The sequence below is a fragment of the Ceratotherium simum genome, chromosome 18, assembly GCF_057802395.1.
Source record: "Ceratotherium simum simum isolate JZ-2026a chromosome 18, ASM5780239v1, whole genome shotgun sequence".
In the NCBI taxonomy this organism is placed as follows: domain Eukaryota; kingdom Metazoa; phylum Chordata; class Mammalia; order Perissodactyla; family Rhinocerotidae; genus Ceratotherium; species Ceratotherium simum.
Genome location: NC_141917.1, coordinates 56,264,167 through 56,288,571, shown reverse-complemented (window position 1 = coordinate 56,288,571; position 24,405 = coordinate 56,264,167). Strand labels below are relative to the sequence as shown.

Sequence of the window (24,405 nt, the reverse complement as noted above, 5' to 3'; positions counted from 1 at the left end):
CCTGTGCATGGGAAAGTGGGGTGCTGGTGTAGCTGGGAGAGGGCACTGTTGCTACAGCGCAGGCTCAGTAGCCTTAGCTCTTGGTTTACCTTCTCTCTCAGTGGGTAGTCACTGGTCTGCGAGGGTGCCGGCCAGCATCTGAAGGGCCCTCTCACAGGTAAGGACACAGGTGTGGGGAAAGCTGGGGCTCCTGCCTTCTCTGATGCCTCTTGCGCCCCCCCCCCCCCCACAGGTGGCGGCGGAAGAGCTAAGCTCCGTGGCTTAGTCCATCAGCATCTTATTCTGGGTAATAAAAAATAAAAATAAATGGATACCTGTTTTCCACTGCTAAAACTGAAGCACCACTGTGAGCGACAGGAGAGGGAGAGGAGCACCGAGGAAGAGGAGCCCGAGGCCAAGTGGGCGCCCACTGCTGGCACGCGGCGGCGGCGGCGAGGAGAAGGAGAGGGAGAGGGGCGGGGCCGGCCGCGGAGCCCGCCTGAGCCCCGCCAGCCCCACTCGCCGAGGAGGCCCAGTGCTCGCCGCATCCACACCTGGGTCTGCGACCGGGGCAGAGGAGGAGGACCCTCATCTCAGAGTAGCCCTTTCCTCTGTTTTTTTTTCTTTTTCTCTTTTATTGAAAGGGGACTACGTTTTAGCAGGAAACAACTTTGCATTTCTGTGCTGAGCAGGCTCCTTGCAGGTGGTGGCCGGGCCAGGAGGGCCCAAGGAGGTGCGGGTTCTGTCCACGCCAGCCAACTCCCAGACAGACCGCCGAGGCCACACTGCCTGTGTTCTAAGAAGGTTTTCATTTAAAGAAAATACGGTGTTTTGGGTTTTTCTGTTTGTTTTTTAAAGATTCTTTCAAAGGAGTACTGAAAAACATACTTTCCTGAGTTTGTCTCTCAAATCTTAGTGGTGGACCTGGGAAATGCGAGAACCTTCCAGAAATGAAGTTTAAATGAGCTGACACAATTCGAGATTAGGATCAACACCTGTGACTTGATCGAGAGGATTTTTGTTTTCACTTTTAAAAAGCTTCCGGTGGCTTCTCCCTGTGCATCAGGCAGTGAGGGAGCACCATCCCGGGCCAGGCAGCTCCACGGTCCCCGCTGGACTCGGAGAAGCAAAGTGCTTCCCACACGTGGTGGACTCAGGCCCCCAGGAGGGGCCCCCCAGGAAGGCCAAGAGGCCGGAGTGTGGGAAGGTGGCTGCTCCCTGGCCAGGGCTTCTTCCCCAGGGTCTTTCCTGAGGATTTGGCAGAAGACAGCAGCCAAGAGGACCCATCCCCAGGGAGATGCCTACGTCCCTGTGGCCGGTTAGACACACAGAGCACCCCCCTTATTTTTCACCCCACTCTCCAAGTTTGCAACCCCTCTGGGCACAGCTTCAATGAGGGGGTGGTTTCTGCTTTTGGGGGGAAGGGAGTACGTTTCAGAAATAACTTGGTTCTGTGCCAAAGGGGCTTGGAGGAGTTGGCACATCAGCTGGTCAAGGGGCTTGGGTCTGGGTTGCAGCTTGAGAAGTTCTGGCGGCTGAGAGCGTGCGACCTCCAGCTCCTTGCACACCATGGTGGGGTATGTCTCCCTGGTGGCCACCTGTTTGGGGGCCATCCCCTGCCTACCCAAGCCCTGGTGACCCTGACGCCCCGGCTTCCCCATCCCCGTGTGGCTGATGCTGGGCCTCATCCAAGAGCCTCTAGATTCCAGCTTGTTCACGGGCGAGTCGGGGGCACACAGGCCACCTTCCACTGCTGTGGAGCTGCTGGGTCCACCTTCCTTGGGTAGGCCGCATAGAGGCATAGAGCTTGGGTAGGTTTCTGCTGTGATCCTTTGTGCGACACCCCCTGGACAACACCCCGCCAGCCCTGTTGCCCTCTTGGAATGCTTTGCCTCTGCTTTGTGCTGTTTGCTTTGTCCACCTTCACGGCAGCAGTTTCTCTGAGTTTTTCAAATCGAGGCACATCTGTACCAAGTGCAATGTAACTTTGATTTTTGGTCAATTTGTTTTAAGCTCTTTTGTCACCAATAAAATCTTAATGAACAGCTCTTGCGTTCACACTCGGGCTGGATAAAGTGCAGGAAGGTGGCAGAGCACTTGGTCTGGGTGGGGCTGGCTGGGTGGGGGCACTCTGAGCCACCTCTGGCAAAGCTGAGAGAGGTGGGACCTGCACAGCAGGGACTCCGGGGACCTGGCCCCTCGGAAGTGGAGGGCAGCTCCCAGGGTGGGCGCCTGGAGATGGGTCGCCAGGAACCCCCGTCTTCTCTGTAGGACCCCCATCACCCTAACGGCCTATCGCCATGGATGCAGCGGCTTCCGCCCCGCCCCGGGGACAGGACGAGGAGACGGGGAGCCGACCACGCAGTGTTTGTTTATTTTTGGGCCCCGTCCCCGCCCGTCAGCGGCACCCGCACTCGTCCACTACCATGTCCTCGTAGTGCCGCAGGACCACGTTGTCGCTGTTGTCGAAGAAGAGCACGGAGATGGGCGACAGGCGCGCGGGCACGCAGCAGGGCAGGCCGGCGGCGCCGGGGGCAGCCGCGTGCATGAGCGCGCGCAGCACGGCGTGGTTGAGCGCGGGCGGGCCACCGGGTCCCGACAGCGCGGCGGGCAGCGCGCACTGACCCTGGCAGTAGTTGGCCAGGAAGCCGCGCGGCGCGATGACCCAGCGGTGCCAGCCCACCTCGCGGAAGCTCACGTAGAGCCGCCGCGCTCGACACGCGCCCCCGGGGACGCTGCCCACTGCGGGCTCGGCCTCACGCCGCGGCCGGGCCAGGGGGTGGCAAAGGCGCGGGTCGAGGGTCACCAGCAGCAGCGAGGCCTCGGCTAGGCGCGCGCAGGTGGCGGGGACCTGGGGGCGCAGCGCCAGCGACAGGCGGAGGCTGCGCGGCGCCGAGGCGTTGCGGGCCCACGCGGTGCCCAGCAGCTCGGCGCGCACCGGCGTTCCCAGGGCGGGCACCGCCTGGCGGAGCAGCACCGGCCCGGAGCCGCGCCCTCGGCCGCCCGCGCCACGCTCAGCTCCCAGCCGCCCGCCGGCCCCGCCGCCGCGAAGCGCAGCTCCAGGCGGGCCCGGCTCGGACGCTCGGCGGCTTCCACAGCCGACAGGTCGAAGACGACGGTCCACTCGGGGCACTGCCCAGCGGCCGAGGCGGGCTGCGGGGGCCGGGAGGACGCACCTGGGGAGGCAGGGAGCGGGCTGGGCTCGCGCTGAGTCCCCGCACGGTGCCCGGCCTGCCGCGAGGGATCTCATTCCGGGACCGGGGCAAGGTGAGCGCCTGGGGCGGGGCGGGCGGGGGGGCGCACCATCTGTTAGGCGGCGTCAAATGGTGTGAAGCTGCGGGGTGGGGGGAGATGGAGTGGGGGCAGGGCATCGCTTGCAAAGAAGAGGCCCTGCCCAGTGCAGGTCGGCCTGCCCGCAGCTGGGGATACAGGCAGCAGGGAGAGCTGAGCAACCGCCTGGGGCCTGCGGGGAAGCGAAGCTGGGGCGGGGTGGCATCTGCAGGAAGGCATCAAATGGTGTGAAGCAGCAGGCGGTGGAATGGGGGCAGGGCCTCAGCTGCAAGCTAGGGGCCTTGCCCGGTGCAAGGGAGCCTGGCTTAGGACCGCTCCCCCGATCCCCGCAGGTGTCCACGGGGAGGAGTGGATGGAGCGTGGACTCCCAGGTTGCTAGTGGGCTGGACGGGGCGGGTGGGAACACTGAGAGTCGCTCCAGCCTCCCCTACCTGGCACTCGAGGCTGGTGATGGCCCGGGACGCCCAGCGAGGTCTAGGCCTCCCGGACCCACGCCCCCAGCGCGGGCCCCACTCACCGCGGTCCAGGACGTGGCGCACGATGTTTCCGGCGACTCCCAACTCCTCCACGTGGCACGGTCGCAGGGCGGCCCCTGGGGGCGTCCGCCGCGGGCTCACCCTGGCCTCCTGGGGGTCCCGGCGGCGGAACAGGTGCCACATGACGGGGGGTACGGGCCGGAGAGTGGGGGCTCCCCGGGGCGCTTCGCGCAGCCCGAGAGCCTGGAGCAGGGCGGCGGCGGGGCCCGGGGATGCGGGAGCGCGGGCCGGGGGTGGCGAGGGGAGCAGCAGGGCCAGGAGAAGGAGAAGGAAGTGGCGGCCGGGACGGCGGCGCAGCGTTGGCATCTTCTTTGCAGGCAGCGGCCAGACGAGTGCTCAGGGGCCGCCGGGCCCCCCTACCGGCGGGCTGGGGGCGGGGGCGGGGTCCCTGGAGGGGCCGGGGCGGGGTTCGAGGCTGGGCGGGGTCAGGGTCCCAGGGGCGTGGCCGTGGTCCTGAAGCCTGACAGGGACCGATCCCGGGGCGGGGTCTGGGGCGGGGCAGGGGCCCCGGGGTCAGGGCGGGGGTCGAGGGGCTCAGAAGCGCTTGTCTTTCACCAGGCCGTTCCTCAGCGGCTTCCTGTGGACCAGAACCCAGCCCAAGTCAGCGGACCCCACGCCCCCGACTACCCGCCCGTCTTGCCCTCCACATTTCTTTCCCATCCGGGCGCCGGCTTCGCGCGGTCCCTGCCCACAGGGCCCAAAGACCCCGCGGTGCGCCTGGTGAGCACGTCGTCCCCGTTCTTCCCCACAATTAAACCCTCTTCTCCCCTCCCAGCATCCTTCCCTCCTGGGCCCCGGACAGCCGCTGGAGAGCAAAAGCCACCGACCAGCCTCCGTCTGACTTAACCTCACCGCCTCGACCTGGATAACCCGCCACTTTATCCCCTCCCTGCCAGGGAGGCAGGGCTGCCCAGAGCCCCCTGCCACGCCGGCCTGGGCAGGCTCCTCCCGGCTCCAGTGGTCCTGGCCGGGTCGGAGCCCAACCAGCAAAGGCTTCCCTGCCCCTGGGATTCGCCATCTACTGCCCACTGTGCATTCTGCTGCAGCCCCAACTTCCCTTCCATGTTCTTAAAACAAGTTATGCGATGTTTTAAAACTCTAATCAGCACGTTAAGTGTCCAGCTTAAGATCCCAGAGAAAGACCCCTAACTTCTAAACAATGTTCGTGGTTTGCACTTTAAAACTATCAAGATGTCTTCTCCTGCACCTCAATTTCCCCCAAATACAACACTGTTCGAGATCTCTCCCGTGCACTGCTGCTCTCTGTAAACTCCATTTTCCCTGCCCGTCTCTGGGGTTCCCACCGGGAGGGGCCCTGCGATCCGCAGGTGTGCCCAGGCCACCCCACAGGACCCGGCAGGAGTTTCTGCCCCTGCTTTTCGCAGCTTTGCTAGTGCTGGGGCTGCATCCTGTTTAATCGGCCGGCCTGCTGGTGCCCAGACGGCATCTCCCTGCAGCCAAACGGTCATGGCCACTGGCGGTTCCTGTTCCCACTTACGGGCGCTCTTCATGCCTTTGCACATGGTCTATCTGTTTGTAGAAGTAGGTTCTATAGTCTAGTTTACATACAAATGCATTACGATTTTTGAGCCAGTAATACACCCCCACAACGTAGACATCAGAAAGCACAGAACACTCCACTCCTGAGCCACTCCACGGGGCCCGCCGGTGCTAGCGTCCGTGTGTCCTCACGCAGATACCCGCGGTATTCCCGTCCCGGCACCCCTCCGTGCGCGGGAGCACTCTAGCTCAGAGATCCTTTCATACGAGAACAAAAGACTTTCCTGGAGAAGACGGTCCTGGTCACTTTCATTGGCTCTCCCCTTGGGCTGAAGCCCCTGGCTGTCCTGTCCTGGGAGGACACCTCTCGTACCCTGCACCCTCTTCCCCGTGGTAGCTCTTTCTCTCTCTGCCACCAGCAGGAGCCTTTTACCTGTGTGGCCATAGATAAGCCCACGGGAACTCCCATCCGTCCTTTATCTTCTGGCTTTGCCTGATGGTCCTTCAGACAGAGCAGCGGTGGGGTTCCCAACTTCTCGATTCTTCTCATAGTTCAATTGCTGGACGACAGTCTCCCATTTTGGCTGTGGTCTGAATTCTTGGCTTCTGCTTCTGCATCTACATCTCTGATCCACAGGGAGTTTGCCCTGGAAGCTGATGCGAGTTCTCTCCAGATGGCTGCCCTCCGGCGATCTGTATTATCTACTGAAGTTGGATGGACTCGGGTCTGTTCCGTCTGTGGACTCAGCTCGGTTCCCGTGCTGTTTTAATTCCTATACTTTTATAGTAAGTTCCATACCTTCAGCGATTGGTACCCCCACTCCATGCCTTTTACCAGTTTTCCTGATGACTCTGGTTGCTTTTTGTGCACAAGCTTCCAAGGGCCCCCTCTCCCCTCAAAACACAGTTAGTATTTGGGGGAGAGTGGCCTCTCTACGATGCCAGGTTTGCACCTTTCTGTTTTGGTGCACACCATAGGGAAGAAATCGGCGAGAGGGAGGCTAAAGGGAGATGAGGCAGGCGGCCAGTCAAGTAGCTTCTGGATGTTTCCTCGAGGACGAGGAGGAGAGGGAGAGGGGGCTCCCTAGGGTTTTGCAAGGTTTTTTGCCCCCAAGTTGCCATCACCTGCGATGGGCCAACATTCAGGAGAGGCAGTTTGGGGGGTGGGGGGAGTTGGGGCTTGACTTTGGATATTTTAGAAGATGCTTGGAATATCAAGCAGATGCTGGAGACAGAGGATGGAGCTCAGAGGAGCATTGTGAGCCAGGAGAGAAATTGGGGAGTCTGGTGGATGAAGTGAAGGGGCCCTGGGAGAGGGGAGGCCAAAGACGGAGCAAGAACGCACCAGAATCAGGGCGAAAAGGGGCCCTTGGGAAGTGGGGAGCAGAGGAGACTGGTGGGCGCGTGACGGGGCGCTGGATTGGGTGTGGGGTTTCTTATGGCGGTGACGAAAATGTTCTAAGACTGTGGTGACGGTTGCAGAATTCTGTGAAAGGAGGGAAAACACTGAATTCTACACAGTAAGTGGGCGAGTTGTATGGTGTGTAGATGCTATCTCGCTAAAACTATTATTGAAAAAAAAGATGGTTAGGTGACCCCAGTTTAGCACCAATAACAGCTGGGTGGAGCTGGACAGGAGGGGTCTCAGGGGGAGGTGGGAGGAAGGTTCCAGGATGGAGGGGAGGGAGGAGCCGTGCTGTGGAGGGGGACGAAAGGGCCAGGCTGGCGGGGTAGGGCCGAGAGAGCGGCTTCTCTCCAGGATGGGGACGATCTTGAGCAGGAAAGAGTGTGGACACCCCTGGCCCGGGATGGTGGCCTTGGAGGGAGACAGGATGTCCACTGAAGCGGCCGGACAGTGCGAGGGTGGATGTCCTCACCTGGCCACTCCTGCCTTCTCGGGGACACAGAGGTCAGGTCACCGGTGGAGGGGACGATGGTGAGGGCAGTTGGTGGCCGAGGAGGAGTGGGCACGTTGGCACTGCATGGGCGGCACCAAGGGTGCTCTGGCCCATGGTGGCGCAGCAGCAAGGGCCAGAGGTGCGGGTCACAGCTCTTCAGAGGCCGTGGAGCAGCCACAAGTGCAGTGGAGGTGGAAGCGGGTGTACGAAGACGAGGGTGTCATCTGGCAGGTCAGCTGAGGGCCCCTCGATGGCCAGTGGTCCCGGCAGCCCCCCGAGAGGATGACGGGGGCTTCCGACAGAGGTGCCTGGTCATGAGCAGGGCATGGGGACCAGCCCAGCGGGCTGAAGGCGTCGGTCCAGGAGGGTGGTCTGCCAGATGACCAGGGGCCCCGTGGGGGGATCAGAAGAGAGAACCAGCTTGGGGTGGGGGCCCAGGATTCGAGAGCCACTGGGGAAGCAGGAAGGAAGACAGGGGGGCTGAGGAGGGGCCGGCGCTGCTTAGTCACCACATGATTTGTGTCTGACTCTTGAATTACTTCAAAGTGGTTCTTGTCAGTTTTCTTACCATTTTCAAACCTGAGTTTGCGTCTATACGGTCTGCATGATCCTGGTTCTGAGAGACTGGGGTTTCCCCCGGGGCTTGGCTTGGTCAATTCTGAGAAAGGCTCCTGTGTGTAAGAACATCTGTTCACTCTGCTTCTCTGCTGCTCCATGAGCACGAGCCTGGACCACCTCCCATGGCCCCGGCCCCCTGAGCTTCATGGCTGCGACATGCGGAACGTTCCAGATCAAGAATTACACCTGGATTTCTCTTCCTGTCCTTTTACTGGCAACTTTTGCGTACCATGGAGATGAAGTCTTTTAATCAGTATAGAGGTGGATTTAAAAAAAGAACCCAATCTCGTGACTGTCAGGCTTATTCCATGTATGCTTATTTGAATGCCTAATATTTGAGATTCTACCCTTATTTTATTTTGCATTTATTTTTGTGTTTTTTTGTTTCATTCTCCCTCTACGCCCTAACAGTGTTAACAAAAGTACTTAGTACAGCCTAAAGGTAACCCCAGCCTCTTGTAAAATGCAAAGCCCCAAACCTGTTTCAATAATGTTTGATACTTCAGTTCTAATTTTTTTAATCTCTCAAATTAGGCATTTAAACATTTTTACCCAGATATGTGTCAATTTCTCTGCTGACCTACCCCTTGGGATAGTCTCCTTTTTTCTGAAATATGTGTGTAGAGAAGATGTGACGGTGGTCAACTTTCTCAGATTTTGTTCCTGAGGGTGTTCTATCTCTTGAAATTGTGAACGAAATTCTCAGTTGCTTGTGACTTCCTTTCAGCACCTGAGGGGCTATGTTACCCCCAGTCCTCCAGATCCTTGGTTGCTGGCAGTCTGCCATTATTTTGTAGGTCATCTCTTCCGTTCTGGGGCTCTTTGGCGTTTTCACTATGATGTGTCAGGGCATGGATGCCTTTTTATTCATCCTGCTTATGATTTCTGTCTTGTCACTTTCTGGAAAATCCTCAGCATTATGTCTTCTCATCTTGTCTCTCCCTGCTTGTCTCCTGTTAGAACTCCGCTAGACTAGATAATTCTTAGAATTCTAGCTTTCATATTTCCCATCTGCTTATGCTGCATTTTGGGTAATTTCTTCACAGCTTTCGACTGATGCTCTCTCCAGCTGCTTCTACTCATTTGAACCTTATCATCTCCAGTAGGTTAAGAGGTGGTCCCTGAAAAGCTATGTCCCCGTCCTAATCTCTGGAACCTGTGAATGCGACTTTATTTGGAAAAAGTCTTTGCAGATGTAATTAAGTAAAAGAATCTGGGGTGAGATCATACTGGATTTAGGGTGGGCCCTAAATCCAATGACCAATATCCTTCTAAGAAAGAAGAGCCAGAGAGAAGAGAAGGCCACGTGAAGATGGAAGAGGGAGATTGGGGCGCAGCCACAAGCCAAGGGAGCCCTGGAGCCCCCGAAGCTGGAAGAGACAAGGAAGGCTCCTCCCTAGAGCCGCCAGAGGGACATGGCCCTGCAACACTTGGATTTCAGATTTCTGGCCTCCAGAACTGTGAGAAAATAAATTTCTATTGTTTTAAGCCACCCAGTTTGTGGTCATTTGCTACAACGGCCCCCCAAAACTAATATAACATCCAGTGCCATTTTTGATGGTCTCTCATGCCTTTTATTTTTTTAATGAACTTTTAATTTTAGAATAATTTGAGATTTGCAGAAGCCTTGCAAAGATACTACAGAGCTTCCCCGAATGTGAACATCTTATACTTCCACAGTACATCTGCTACGAAACCAACGCTGGGACACTGCCATGAACTAAACCGTAGACGCCATTTCGATTTCACTAGTTTGTCCAAGGTGTTGTTCTTCTGGGTCAGGATCTCACACTGCATTCAGTCATCACGTCTCCTTAGTCTCCTCTGATCTGGGACAGTGCCTCCGTCTTCTTCGTCTCCATGACCTGGCGGTTTTGAGGTGTCCTGACCAGCTCTGCTGTATTCGCATTGCGTTTTAGCCCATCCCGTTTCATACCCACCTGCACTAACTCCAGCCATCCTTGAGGAATCAAGTTCTGCTGGTGGTGCCCACGGGGTCGACCATGGCAGCGTGTCCCCTGGTACACTCTGTCATTTCCACGCAGAGGAAATGTTGGGACATCCTAGTGGAGGAGCAGGCGGGGTGCCAGCCCCCCAGCCTACATTCTGGCCCATTCTCAGGGGAGATCAAACAGGTGGGGCCGGGGGCTGGCCTGCCTTTGCCATGGGCTTTGAATTTACAAGGACATCTTCACCAGAAGTTCACCGTTTTACAGAAAGAAGATCCTTCCAATTTTTAGATTCAGCCAAGCAAGTGCTTGCCCTCCCCCAGCCCTGGAGTTCTCTTTAGCCACGGCTCCTTCTGGAAGCCTCTGAGGATGGGTCAGACTCCTTGGTGAGACCTCACCAATGTCTCTGCAGAATTCCCAACTCACGTTCCCTAGACAGTGATGATCCATCACCCCCTAAACTAGACTCCCACACTGCCCCCGTCTGCATGCACAGCCCTGCCCCAAGTGCCATCTTGGTGAACGGCAGCTTGAGCCAGAAGTCTGGGTCGTCTCTGATTCTTTTATTTCTGTTTCGCCTACATCCAAAGAGAGTCTGGTTGGTTCTACAACAGAGTTGGGATCTGACCACCAGGGCGACCTCACCTGCTGCCCAGTCCTCTCATGTCGTCCCCACTCACCTGCCTGATCCCTCTCCAGCCCGGGCACTGGCTTTTTGGCTTCGGCACACCTCGCCTGTGGTCTCATGCTTGGCGGATGCAAAGTGCTTCTGTTTATTAGACCCAGCCTCAAGAGCCCTCCTGGGTCCCACCCTCCGCTCTGGCAATGCCCCAGTTCTCTGCTCCCCTTCTCGTGTCTTTCAAGGAGGTTTTGAAAATCTCTGCTTCGCTCATCCTCCTGGCCACCCATTCCAACTCACCTCATCAAGCTCTGAGCCCACTGCTTCCCCAAAACCACCTTTCCCAGGGTGGTCGCTGATGATGCCCCAGATGCCAAATCGGAGGGTGCGCAGGGCTAGTACCCTGTGGGCCTGCAGCAGCCTCTCGCCTGGCGCCGGCTCCAACAGCCCTCACGATGCCTCGTCACGATGCTCCCTACACCCTGCTGGTCGCCCAAACCTGCCTCTGCTCGCTCCCGGGGCCCCTCCAGGCCGGGGGCTTTGGACACCATCTGGCTCACATCCCAAGGCTGTTGAGTCCCGAGGGCCCTACCTCCAGGATGCCTGACGAGGCCCCTTCTTCTCTTCTTTCCTAGGACTCCCACCTGGGCCAGACTGCACCTGAGCCCCTTGCCCCAGCTCCTGCTTGGCTGACCAGTGGGCTGCCCTGCTGGACCTTGAGGCCAAGGAGCATCAGCATAGACAGAGCGTGGCCTCTCCAGGCCACCTGTGGCACCCCCTCATCCCACCTCCGCTGCCACCTGCTTAGAGTTTACTGTCTGGTCTGGCCAACGGCTGTTCCTCACCACCCCCAGGGCCCTCGCTCACCTGCTCTGGCACTGCTCCCACCACCAAGACCCTGATTCTCACCGCTCACCCCAGACCTCCTACCCCATTCCTCACTGTCTGTCCTTACAGCATCTAACTGTCACCACATCATCCACGTCTTTATTACAGTCTCTGATCTGGACGTTAGGCTCCGGTGGGCCACATTGGCTTCGGCCTCATCTGCTGCTGTGTCTCCCGGGCCCGCCCACAGAACACGTGCTCAGAGGGACAGATGTGGCTAAAGGAATGAACCCGGGGCGGCGGCCCCTCCACACTCACTCAGCTTTGCTGGGCTTGGGGCTTGGAGCCTCCGCTGCATCGTATTCCCGCACATCCTTCACCTCACGCACCTGGCCCATCAACACTTTGGCAGCAAAAGCCACGATGTACTGTGGGAGGGGAAGGCACAGGTGAGAAAACATCCTTCCCGACGGTGCCGCCCTCTTGGTGGCCCTGTGCTCTGGCCAGAGGTCCTCTGCACCTGCTGTTCCTCGATGCCTAACATGCCCCACCCGGGCGGGCCTGAGAAGGGCCTGCATGACCACTGCCTGGGGACGGGCTCGGGGACCAGGACAGGCCTGCTGGCTGAGGAGGAGCACTGGGTGATGAGCTGCGGGCGGCCGACTCACCAGGAACCAGTAGAGGTTCAAGATGGTGAGCACCAGCAGGAGTGCGTTGAAGAAGAAGTAGAAGGGGATGTCAGGCACCGAGCGCAGGCTGCAGTGGCTCGTGGCATACAGGACCTTGAGTGGGAACCAGTAGAGGCGGAACCAGAACCTGCAGGGGGAGGAGACGGGTTGGGGAGGCTGTGGGGGAGAGGGGGAGGGTGGCCCCACCAGGTCCTTGTCCTGTCCCATCTGGACTCATCCATTTGTCCCTGCACATCCCCACACATCCCTGAGCCCTTGCACCATCCTTGTCCACCCCCGCCCAGCTGTTTCCATTCCTGCTCTGTTCAGCCCAACTCCCCTTCTTCCCAACTCAGGCCTCCCCTGCCCTGCCAGCCCTGCCCACCCACCAGGACCCACCTCCTTCCAGCCTGGCCCCACCCCTCCCCACAAGCCCTGCCTCCTTCCTGCCTGGCCCCACCCCTCCCCACAAGCCCCACTCCCTTCTCTGCTGGCCCCACCCCTCCCACAAGCCCCACTCCCTTCTCTGCTGGCCCCACCCTCCCACAAGCCCTGCCTCCTTCCAGCCTGGCCCCGCCCCTCCCCACAAGCCCTGCCTCCTTCCTGCCTGGCCCCACCCCTCCCCACAAGCCCTGCCTCCTTCTAGCCTGGCCCCACCCCTCCCACAAGCCCTGCCTCCTTCCAGCCTGGCCCCACCCCTCCCCACAAGCAGTGCCTCCTTCCAGCCTGACCCCACCCCTCCCACAAGCCCTGCCTCCTTCCAGCCTGGCCCCACCCCTCCCCACAAGCCCTGCCTCCTTCCAGCCTGGCCCCACCCCTCCCCACAAGCCCTGCCTCCTTCCCTGCCCTCTCACCAGCTGAGGCTGAAGCTGAGGCAACCCAGGTCGGCCGCCAGAGCGTGCAGCCGGTGGTGGGAGCCTCCGCGAGACTTGAAGTAGACATTGAGCTTGGTGAACTCCAGCTGCACGTCGCTGATGTCATGTAGGAAGAGCACAAGGATGCCCACATTGTGGTACCTGGGCAGTGCAGTGGGAGAGAAGAGAAGGCAGGTTACACTGGGGACCCCCGCCCCGCACTGAGGCTCTCGAGCACAGGCCCCCTTGGCTGCACCTCCAGGCTTCCCATGGGCCCCTTCAGAGCCATCCTCCCTGGCCCACCCACCCTGCCCATCCGCCCACCATGCCAAGTCAGGGGCAGCACCCGGGCTGTACCTGACCCATGACAGCCCCACCGGGACCCTCACCCTCCCCATCTCACTGTCCCCCGATGACCTAGGAGCCTCGCTGGAAGTGCCTAGTCTGGTCCCTCCTCATCTCCGTGACCTCTGACCCTCCATGACCTCTGGACCTCACAGGCCTGGACCATTCTATGTCCAGATCTCCCACCAACTCATCCCTCGCTTTGAACGCCACTGCCATGCTGAGAGTCCCAGGTTTATACATTTAACCTAAACGTGGCTGCAAGCTGCAAACTTGCCTAGGAAAGGCCGAGTCCCCACTAGGATCTAAAGAGCCTGAAGGCCGCTCCCTGTCCCTCACCAGTGTTCCACCTTACAGCTGCTTGGGCCAAGGGGCCTGAATTCAGCCTGGACGTGGCTGGGCACCTCTCTCACCATGTCTCCATCCCCACTCTGCCCTCAGCTCACACTCCTGCCTCAGGCCCTTTGCACGTGCTGTTCCCATCCCCCAGCATGCGCCTCCCCGGTGTTCACAAAGCCTTTCTTCACCTCCTTTCAGTCTGTGCTCCCCTGTCACCCAGACCACCCCATCTAAACTTCACCACCTCGCCAGTGCTCATCTTCCCATGTGATTATTCTCTATAGTTATCACTTTCAAACACATTGCTAGTTCTTTTCTTTCATTCCCTTGTTTTTTTTTTGGTTTTATCATCTGATTCTACCCTCTAGAGCAGTGCTAACAAAATTTTCTAGAGTGATGGGAATGTTCTAAACCTGTGCTGTCTAATATGGGAGCCACCAGGCACCTGTGGCCACTGAGCAGCTGAAATGTGGCTAGTGTGGCTGAGGAACAGAATGTGTGATTTTATTTAAGTCTCACTAAAGTTGCAATAGCCACCTGTGGCCAGCAGCCACTGTACTGGAGAGTGCGACAGAGCAGCTAGTCCCATAGGAATAGCACGCGAGCTGTTTATGTCATTTTATAAAAGCTTGTCCATCGGCCACATTAAAAAACAGGAGAGATAAAATTAATTTTAATAATGTATTGTAATTAACTCAGTAAATCCAAAATATTGTCATTTCCACATGTAATTGATATAACAATAGGATTGGCGAGATATTTTCACTTTCCTTTGCCTTTGGAATTGGGGTGGATTTCACACATACAGCAGGTCGTGGTTTGGACAGGCTCTGTCCAAAGTGCTCAGTGGCCACATGTGATGACCACAGTGGCCTCTAGAACAACAGGGTTTGTCTGTTGTGTTCAGGGCTGTGCCGCCAGCAGCACCTGCTATGTGACCTGGCTGAGGGTGCCATCCAGGCAAGGTGGAGGGAGTGGGTGGGCCAGGGGCGGGGTGGTGACTCTGCACCTGTTTCACCCATCCCTTCCGAGTCTCTGTCTCTGGAACCCTCCTCCATGGACATCCCCATCGCCTCCCAGGCATTAGCCTCTGCCCCATGCCAGCCTCGACCCAGTGCCCACGCAGTGCCCTCTGCCCTCCTGGACTCACCGGAAGGCGTAGGAGGAGGCGATGAGGACCAGGGTGACCACGTGGTGGACGAGCATGACCACTGAGTCCTTGCGCCAGGCGTCCATGTACAGCGTGGCATAGATGGAATGGCCGTAGAAGCTTCCCTGCAGCAGGTAGGCAGCTGCGATGTCCCGTGGTATCGCCATGCCCGGCGTCCAGTCTGAGGAGAGCCAGCCAGCGCCACCAGGGACCTGTAGGGCCTCTGGGACCCTGAGTGCCCCCACACGCCCCCTCAAGCCAGACACACTCCCCTGCATGCCAGGGCACACCCCACGTCTCTGTAGGTGTACTGGCTGCTGGTTTTCTGTTCCCAATTCTCTACCTGTTGTTCTTTATGAACAGGCGTTACTTTTTAGAACAGCTCTAGATTTATAGAAAAAGGTGATCCTTCCCCTTAAATCGGTCCCTTGCAGGATTTCCAACTCTGCCCCAGCCCCCCTTCCCATCTTCTCGTATTTCTCAGGCTCTTTTGAGCCAGCCCAGATGCCCTGTCCTGGGCAGCCCACTCCCGGCAAATCCGCAACCTGATGGAGGCTGCCCCTGGCCTCGCCATGATGGTCTGAGCAGCTGAGGCGGAAATCTGACCTGCTGACGCCGCTGAGTGTGGGCTCTCCCACTGAGCAGGCCCTGGCTCCCCTCCCCTCCTCTAGCCTCCCCATTCCTCCTGGCACCTGTGCCCACCGTTCCGGTGACACTGACCCCCCGGCTCTCCCCACCACCTCCATGTCCTCTCCTCAGGCCATCACCAACGGCCAAGGGGTCTACCTGCATCGACCTGGAACTCTCTGGATTGTGCCCTGTTCTCTGGTGGCTCCCTCTCTGCCCACCCCCCAAACAGCTTCCTTGGGCTCCATCCAGGGCCTCCTGTCCCCACCCCCTGCCTCAGGGACCTGGAGCAGACCCTCACGTCCCGCTGGAGCCCTAGACTCCTGCTGTGCCCCCACCTCAGTGACAGCCATTCATCTGTGCCCAGGCTCCTCCCACAACCAGGATTCACTTGGACGCCTACCCGAGGGCCCTCCTTCGGTCCATGCCTCTGCTCACGTCCCCCCGCCCCCGCCACCCACCGTGGTCCAGGCACCACCGTCTCACGCCCAGCGCTGCCCCAGGTCCTCCAGCCTCCAGAGCCAGTTCCTGCCTGTCCACTCTCCCCATGATGGCCTCAACGGCTATGAATACCCAGACCTCGTGACCCAGCAATTCCACGCCTAGGTATGTGCCCAAGAGAAGTGAAAACAGGGACTCACACACGTGTGTTCACAGCAGCACTCATCACGATCACCAAAAGGGGAACAACTCAGATGTCCATCAATGGATGAACAAAATGTGGTCCATCCACACAATGGAATATTACTCAGCTACAAAAAGGAATGAAGCTCTGACATGCTACAACACAGATGAGCCTTGAAAACATTGTGCTGAGTGACAGAAGCCAGACACAAAAGGCCACACGGTGTGGGATCCCATTTATATGAAACATCCAGAACAGACAAATCCATAGAGATGAAAAGGGTATTAGTGGTTGTCAGGGTCTGGGGGAGGAGGATGGGGAGTGGCTGCTCACAGGGACGGAGTCTCCTCTTGAGGTAATGACAATGTTCTGGAATTAGATAGAGATGATGGTTGCACAACATTGTGAATGTACTAAAGACCACTGAATTGTTCACTTTAAATGGTTCATTTTTAAAAATTGTGGTAACATAAATTTTACCATCGTAACCATTTTTAAGTTCAGCGGCATTAAGCACATTCACATTGGCGTGCAGCCATCCCTACCATCCACCTCCGGAACTTGTTCATCGTCCCAAACTGAAACTCTGTGCTCGTTAAGCGCTCACTCCCCATCCCCCTCCCCCAACCCCTAGCACCCTCCATCCTACTTTCTGTCTCTGTGAATCTGACTCCCCTAGGGACCTCATGTAAGTGGACTCACGCAGTATTCGTCTTTTTGTGACTAAAACGGTTAATTTTATATTATGTAAATTTCACCTAATAAAAAAAGGAAAACTGCTCAGAGATCAGATCTCACCCCCCCACTTCAATACGTTCAGGGGCTCCCCAAAGCTCGACAGCAAAACTCACACTCCCGGCTAGGCTGTCACCCCGAGCTGCGTCCTCAACCACATGGAAACTCTGCAGCCGGTGCCCAGTCGCCACCTGCCACGTCCCTCTGTCCCTCTTCAGCCCGAGGCACCCAGAAGGAAGGGACACAAAGGTGCCTTGAGGCACAAAGTCCACTGTGGAAACAGGACATCATCATCTTTTTCCCCCATTGCACTGGCAAGACTGTGACAGCAGGTGAGCGCCCCCCTCCAGCCTCAGGCCCCAGATCTGGGCTGGGGGGAGAGAGGGGCACGATTCACCATCCAGACTGCGTCTGCACCTCCCCACACGTTGGGGGGCCTCCAACCTCCAACCTCCTCTCCACACACGTCCCACCTGCTGCTCTGGATGCCCATGCACCCCTGCCACATCCCCGTCCCCGACCTCCTTTATCAGCCTCCTGGACATCCCATACCCAGCTTCTGGTCTCCCCCAAACCAGCCTCCTGGCTCCCCAGACCCTAGCGTCATCCCCACCCTCCCTCTCTCTCACACCCATCTCTGGTTTGGCATGAAACCTATCAGCTCTGCCTTCAAAACTTTTCTCAAATCAGCCACTTCTGCCCCCTACACGGCCCTCTCGTGTCCCAGCCCTGCCCTTGGCCCCTCCTCAGATCATCTGCATTGGCCAGGGTCCTGTCCATGTCCCTCCTCTGCTCACAGCCCCTGGCACACACCCTTGCTGCCCGGCCGCCCTCCTGGCCCCTCCCTTGGCCGGGTGTGCTCACTGCTGCTCCTGGTCCCCCCAGGAGAGCATCTGTCTGACACCAGCCTTCGTATCTCCTGTTTGCTCCAGGCTCTTTCCGGTCCCCACTCAAAAGTCACCTTGGGTGGGACTGTCCCCATCCCTGTAGAAAATACCGCCCTCCCCACCTCCCAGACAGCCCATTTCTCCTCTCCTCTCCCCACCCAAGTTTTCTCATCAGCAGTTATCGCTGTGAACAGATTTCGTATTTCACTGCCTGTTGCCCTGAAACACGGGGGCGGGGGGCTTTCTCTGATCTGCTTACTGCTTGTGTCAACACAGTGCCTGGTATGCAGTAGGTACTCAATAAGTGCACATGCAAAGAAGCAGCTAACTTGCAAGCATGTTATTGTAGCATAATTTATAAGAATAAGCCAGAGGCAACTCCATGCCCGAAACTTTCAGAGTTCGATTATGGTTCATTTGCATAAAGGGAATTGCACGAGCTAAAACCTCCCCTCTAGGACTGACCACATGGGAAACGACCGTGTGCTCCGTGAGAAAAGTGGCCGTATGGGTGCATGGTCACACGCTCCCACGAAGACACACAGGTGCCAAGTAAATCCAGTGTTTCTCACCAGGACCCTGTAACACAGGGCTCCGTGCCTGGCCCCCCAACAGGAGCACTGGGCTCAGTGCCATCAGGAGCCCTCTCAGGCTTTTCATGTCACACAGCAGGAAACACGCCCAGGTGTATACGTGATACACGGCCTGGGGGGTCAGCAAAGGAGGAGGGAAGCTTGAGCCCCCATCGCACACAGGTTTTCTATACCGGCCTACCCACTGGTGAGAGAGGAAATGCAGTCACCTTCCTGTCCGTCCCCCTAGAGCTCAGGCCTGGACGACCCCCACATCTAATCCAATCAATGCAGCCACTTCTCACCATCTTTATCTCCTCACCAAGCTGGTCCAAGCCACATAGGTACCCCCATCACCCCCGCTACTCCCAGGCCCTGCTGCCCTCCACACGTAAGACTTGTCTGTCCCCAAACGGCAGCTAGAGAGAGCTTTTTATAATCCATAGACCTATCCCATTCAGCGTGAAACTCGAACTCCTGCCACACTCCTCTCATCCTCAGGCATCAAGCTCCTGCATGCCCCAGGGCCTTTGCACTTGCTGTTCCTGACACCTAGAATGCCCGCCTGGGCCCATACAAGGGGTCACCTCTTCCAGGATGCCTCCCTGAGCCCTTGTAGGGCCAGGTGCCCCCTTCTCTGCCTCTAGGGCCCCTTGACGGCCCTTGTCTCGGGGCAGACACCCAGCATGGGATGACTGATGAGTGTCCGGCTCCTCCATGTATCCTTCTCCATGTTTAGAGCAGAGCCTCCCCCACTCCATCCCACAGGACCCCTACCGTAGAAGACGGAGGGCGGGTCGTGAAAGAAGGGGTAGTCGGTGCCGAAGAGCAGGTAGGCACTGTAGCTCCAGGCGCCCAGGTAGAAGAGAAACTTCCAGGCGCTTTCAGGCATCTTGGCGGCATCTCTAGGCTGGAGGCGGCACCGCTTGGCCAGGGGCTACAGGTGAGAAGGCGGGCGGCCATCAGCGCCGGGGGCCAAGGGCCACTCCTCCAGGATGGGGAAACCAAGGCCCAGAGACTCCCCAGGTCGGGCAGTGTCGGGGAGGGCTGGGCCCCGGTACCCACAGCCGCCTGGAGCATAACCAGAGCCCACGTGGGCCTGCCAAGGGCTAAACTTAGTGCCCAGCTGTCCGGCGGCGGTATGGGGAGGGGAGTGAAGGGGGGGACCTGAGGGGAATGTGAAGGCAGGCTGTGAGGGCCAGGAGGGAGCATGGGGGACAAAAAGCAAGGAAGACTAAGGCGGTCAGCCCAGGGGAGTCAGAGGCTTGGGAGTCACAGGGGTAGCTGAGAGTGTAACAAAGAGGGGGGCAGATCAAAGAGAAGACACGGAGGGGCTGTAGGATGAACTAGGGAAGAGAACATGGAACAGAATACGGGGCATGTGGGGGATGCAGGGGGCTGGAACCCCAAGTGATCCCCATGGGGGAGAAACTTGAGGGGAAGGGGGTGCCTCGGAAGAATTTGGGGATACCAGGGAAGACCAGGGGGCTGGAGAAGATGGGGTGAGTAAGTAGGGGAGGACATGGAAACGTGGGGGGACAAAGGAGGCGAGAATTGGGCTAAAAGGAAAAAGGGGGGTCAGGGAGCAGATGTCACAGGAGATGGGGGGACCTCTGGGGACATCAGGGAGGACACCAGGGGAAGTGCAGCCTGCAATGTGAGGCAGAGAGGAATTTGAGGGGCCCAAGACCCTGGGGGAGGGGCTCCAGAGCTGCCAGCCAAGCCCTGCCCCTTCCCTCAGCAGGAGAGGCTGAGGGAGCTGGAGCACCAACAGTTGCCATGGAGACAGCCAGAGCCAGCTCATAACCCTTGGCAACCAGTCCGCTGCCAAGAAGATGAGCTTTGGAGGCCGGGGCAGCCCCTCTGCCGGTTTCTTGGGAAGGGCGAGTCTCGAATTGGGGCAAGAGCCCCACCAGAGCTTCGGAAGGAGGACCAGGGGCAACAGCCTGACCTCTGGGGATTCCAAAAGCGAGGGAGCACGTGGTTTTGCTCTCCCACACCCAGCTTCCTCAGGAACATGAGAAGAGAGCCCACTCTACCCTGGTAATCCCAGAGTGACCACATCCCTCTCCCGAGCTCTGCCCTTTGTCCTCCTGGACCTCGCCCTTCCCAACTGGAAACTGGGAAGATGGGGGAGTAACAAAGCCAGATTGGGACCATGGCTGACCTATGGAGAGACCCTCGTCATGCCTGCCTCCCATTCCCGGGAGCAGGGTGGTGGCCAGGATCCCTTCGCCACGTGAGTGATATGGGGATGGGGGTGGGGACAAGGGCAGCCAGACCACATCCCATCCCCGACTTAACAAGGGCCCGCCTCTTCCCGGCCAACAGAGAAAGGCCCCTTTGTTGGGGCCGGGCGCTCTGTCCCTGCACCCCCTGCCACCTCCAGCCAGACTGGGGTGGGGTGCCCCAGCCGGTCGGTCCGCGGGGGAATCGCAGCCAAGCTAGGAGCCCAAACGCCTTCCCAGCAGCACTCATAGCAGCTGCCACAGCAGACCACTCCTCAAGTATGGGATGAAGACCAGGCGCCAATGTCAGCCCCGTGGTCACTCTCTGGCCGGGGCGCTGGCCTCCCCGGGCTCGCTGGGAATTCGGTCGCGGCCCCTTGGAGGCAGCACAGTCCAGCTCCGAAGACCCAGGCCGTCCCACCTCCCCAAGGCTACGATCACTGGGGTGGCCGGGGAGCTCAAGCCTTTGTCTCCCTTGGTCGGAAGGTGGCGCTGACTCCAGACAGGCGCGAAGCAGCGACCGGGCAGCTCCTGCCTCTTCCGGATAGCAGCGGACAGTCGGCCCCGCCGCCGCCGCCGCACGGACCCAGGTCCCGCTCCGGTTCCGAGCGCCACCCGCAGGGCCCAGAAGCCCAAGGTGCAGGCGGCCCCTATGCGCCGAGCCCTCCCCGCCTGCATTCCTCCGTCGCCGGCTCGGCCCTGCCCGAAAGAGTGCGCGGCGGAACGGGCCCTCTGACTGCCCAGGGCCCCCTTATTCGGCATTGACCGGAATGGCTCAGCCCCAGTTCTCCCACATCTCCAACACCCTACTCGTATCAGGGTCTTCACTTTCTGGGCTTCCCCCAGCTCGGCCACACCCCCACATCCACCCCCACCCCCACCCCGCACTGACCGAAAGGGGAGCGCGGGGACCCAGGATTCCGCGGCCGAGCTCCTCCAGCCCGAGACCCCCCATGTTTCAGTGACCCCAGCCCCCACAGAGCGGCCCGGGATCCCCCGGGCCGGGGCCCCCTAATATCCCAACTCTCCAGCCCAGGGCCCCCGCGTCCCGGCCCCCAACAGCACTGACCCGAAAGAGGCGCGCGGTGGCCACCGAGCGCAGCGCCGTCCAGCCGAGCGCGCCGAGCGCCAACAGCAGCAGCTCGGGCGGCGCCAGGTGCGCGTGCTCGGCCAGGCCGCGGCGCGCCAGTTCCCAGCCGCAGTCCGCGCAGCCCCGCGCCGCCGCCAGCGCGCTGCCCCAGCCGCGCTGCACCAGCTGCGCGTAGCTCGGCATGGGATCGGGCCCCGCCGGCCCCGCCGTGGTCCCCGCTGCCGCCATGCCTCCTGTCCGCCGGCCGTCCCCGCCGCCTGTGCCCGTCCGCGGTGGCCGCCAGAACCGCGCGCCCCGCGTCACGCGCCGCAGCTGGGCTGGGGGCGCGCCGGCCGGAGCGCGGGGGACGGAGGGGCGGGGCCGTCGCAAGCTCCGCCCCGGCGAGGACGCGGGGCCCTAGCGTGGCGTCCGCGAGCTGGGGGCCACACGGGTGCTGGGTCCCCCGCAGGCAGCGGCGGGGATCACAGGCGGATAAGTCCCGGAGTTACTGCGCCGCGTCTTGGCGGCGGGCCCGCGCACCAGCCCATTCCCCAGCCGAAGAATCGGAGGTGCAGAGGGCGGGAGGACGGAGTCGGCCCAGCGCCTCCTCGGCCTGGACCCGTGCAGGCCAGGCGCGACCCCGTGTCCCCACTCCCTATCCCCGCCCCAGAGCGCCTGTGCCCACCCCAAGCTCCCCTATCCCATCACGCTGTGTCCGCGACATGGGGCACGGTGGGCACCAGCAGGCAGTGCCCTCGACTGGCGACACCTTCCTTCCCTGGCCCTCCAGCACGCCTCTCCCGCCCCCGTCCCACCCTCGGATCTCACCACTCTCTGGTCTGAGCCCCCTGCTGCTCTCCATCACCCTGAGGCCCAGGCAGGCCTCCCTTTCGGGAGGCAGAAGGAGTGGATGCCCACGTGGGGGCGGCTCAGAGGCTGGATCAAGGCCACAGATTCATTGGTACCACCCCTGGTGACCTTCCACCCTCCACTGACCAGGCCCTGTGCCCAAAGCCCCCAAAGGCCATCACTGAGGGCACACCTGTTGGGGACATCGCCTCACTTTGCACTGATAGCCCCCAGGACTCCCCAACAGCCATGCCCCTCCTTTCCCCCACCTAGGACGTCATCCTGTAGCCTTCGAGGTGCAGAGTGCAGGAATCAGTGTGGGCTCTGCAGGAGCTGAGCTCCAGGCCCATAGGGCCACCAGCCTCACCTGACCTTCAGGTGCACAGGTGAAAACAGGGAGGGGGGCCAAGGAGGGCCTCATCTCTCCTCCTTCCCTTCACCCCTCGTCCAGTCCTGCAGCACACCAGCTGGCCCCACCTTCAAATGTTCCTGAATCCAGCCACTTCTCTGCGCCTGCACAGCTTCATGCAGCCCTGGGCCACCCTCGTACCTCCTGCATGGTATCCTGACTTCCTTCCCACCCCACATACAGGCCAGAGGGAGCCTGCCAGTCAGACCCTCCTCTGCTCACAGCCTTCCATGGTTCCCATCACTCAAGAGTAAAAACCCAGCTTCTCACCGTGACATATCACCTGCCCTCACACCCTCCTCTCTCCACCTTGCTCCCTCTGTTTCAGCCACACTGGCCACCTCACTGTATCTCCAACACCCCGAAGTGCCTCAGGACCTTTGCACTGGCTGTTCCCGCTGCCTGGAATGCTGTTCCCCCAGGTACTGGCAGGGTTCCTCCTTCACCAACTTGACTTTACCTACTAATATCACCTGTTCAGAGTGCCTCCCTGACCCCCCTGTCATTCTCATCATTGGCACGTCACCATCTGTCCTGCTATACCTCCTACTCATTCTTGACTGTGCACTCTGTGTGGGCAGGGTTCATCTGTCCTGTCAATACTTTGGTCAGCCTGGCAGACAGAGGGATGCTCAGGGGTCCCAGGCTGGCTGCACATGCCCCCACAGGTCTGGCCAGGACTGTGGGGCAGCCCTGGACCTTCCCAACCACCATCCTGGCCCTCCCACCCAAGCACTATCTGGTCACCATGACGCCCATCAGTAACGGGAGAGGCACCCCTGCCCACCAGCTCCAGCCCAGGCTCCAGTTTCATTTTGGCGGGGCCCAAAGGGGAGGCCACCAACGTGGATGCAGGACAGGAATAGAAAGTGGCTCCTGGGGCCGGCCCCGTGGCTTAGCAGTTGAGTCCGAGCGCTCCGCTGCTGGCGGCCCAGGTTCGGATCCTGGGCATGCACCACTTCTCCGGCCATGCTGGGACCGCGTCCCACATACAGCAACTAGAAAGATGTGCAGCTATGACATGCAACTATCTACTGGGGCTTTGAGGGGAAAAAAAATAAAATCTTTAAAAAAAAAAAGTGACTCCTGGTGGTGGCAGCTGAGGCTCCCAGCTGGAGCAGGGCTCCCAGGCACCAGGCACCCAGTGGAGGGCTGCTGAGGTCCCAAGGTTAGCGCCCCTTCTCTGCCCCTCCCAAGAGGGTGGGCCTTCTCTCCCAGGGAGCTCACCACCTGACCACTCCTGACCCTGACTGATGGCCCTGCTCAGGTAAGCCTTATCCGCCACCTCTCCCCGGCTGGGCCCCCCACCAGGCAAGGAGGGGCTGAGGGTGGTCCCTGCTGCAGGGGGTCCCTTGCTCTATGTCCTGTCCTAGCAACGAGGCACTGGGTTTCAGATGGCCCCCTCTGGAACAGATGGAGCCAGGCACTGGAACCCAGGTGCCTTCACTCCTCCCTGGGAAAGACCCAGTCACTGGCCCCGGGAGAAAGGGCATGTAGCCCTGTCCAGCTCACCGAGCCCAGTGTGGTCTCAGGGCCTCTGACGGGCTGTTCTTGCTGCCCAGGATGCTCATCTCCCCAGAACCGGGCCGAGCAGGTCCTTCTTGTTCAGGTGGACACAGCTCAATGGTGACCTCACCCACAGGCCCCAGATAACCCCCTCCCCTGACTACCCGCCTCCCTCTCTGTTGTCCAGCCTCCTCTTATCACACGGTGCTCACTACGCATTTCTCTCTTCGGGCAGGCAGCTCCGTGCTTCAGCCGCTGAGGCACTCCAGCACCCACGGCCCCGACCACAGCGACCACAGCGGGTCTCAGTCTTGGCTGATGACT

General features: G+C 59.6%; 3 protein-coding genes across 6 annotated transcripts in view; 1 reads left to right on the top strand and 2 right to left on the bottom strand.

The window, feature by feature from the left end:
• Window positions 1-2,026, top strand: part of UPF1 (UPF1 RNA helicase and ATPase) — a 34,822-nt gene extending 32,796 nt beyond the window's left edge. For both annotated transcript variants that reach the window (XM_004422936.3, XM_014781712.2), the window contains exon 24: window positions 233-2,026. The gene's annotated coding sequence lies outside the window, so the exon portion shown is untranslated. The remainder of the gene's footprint in view (window positions 1-232) is intronic.
• Window positions 898-4,247, bottom strand: GDF1 (growth differentiation factor 1). The gene is given in 3 exon segments (XM_004422935.3): window positions 898-2,964; window positions 2,967-3,155; window positions 3,788-4,247. Coding segments are annotated over 3 exon segments (1,101 nt in total). The 5' UTR covers window positions 4,113-4,247; the 3' UTR covers window positions 898-2,377.
• CERS1 (ceramide synthase 1) lies at window positions 4,209-21,635 on the bottom strand. Of its 3 annotated transcripts, XM_087443470.1 has the most exons (8): window positions 21,318-21,635; window positions 18,798-18,957; window positions 14,575-14,755; window positions 12,741-12,902; window positions 11,887-12,034; window positions 11,537-11,646; window positions 9,763-9,850; window positions 5,885-9,687 (listed from the first exon to the last, which is right to left on the bottom strand). In XM_087443470.1, the coding sequence occupies exons 1-8, from the start codon at window positions 21,564-21,566 to the stop codon at window positions 9,637-9,639; spliced, it is 1,149 nt and encodes a 382-aa protein (XP_087299596.1). In that variant the 5' UTR covers window positions 21,567-21,635; the 3' UTR covers window positions 5,885-9,636. The 3 variants fall into 3 exon arrangements, with proteins under 3 accessions (XP_004423099.3, XP_087299596.1, XP_087299597.1); XM_004423042.3 differs by lacking the exons at window positions 5,885-9,687; window positions 9,763-9,850 and adding an exon at window positions 4,209-4,383 and having other exon boundaries at window positions 21,318-21,622; XM_087443471.1 differs by lacking the exon at window positions 9,763-9,850 and having other exon boundaries at window positions 21,318-21,630.
• Window positions 21,636-24,405: the final 2,770 nt, after the last annotated feature.

Bases quoted from the DNA above. Each gene is read 5' to 3' on its own strand.
- CERS1 (XM_087443470.1), bottom strand. From the start codon at position 21,566: ATGGCGGCAGCGGGGACCACGGCGGGGCCGGCGGGGCCCGATCCCATG. The intron at 14,756-18,797 runs GTAGGGGTCCTG...GGCTCTCCTCAG, and splicing joins CCCGCCCTCCGTCTTCTACG to ACTGGACGCCGGGCATGGCG. The intron at 12,035-12,740 runs GTGAGAGGGCAG...CTCCCCCTGCAG, and splicing joins CTCAGCTTCAGCCTCAGCTG to GTTCTGGTTCCGCCTCTACT.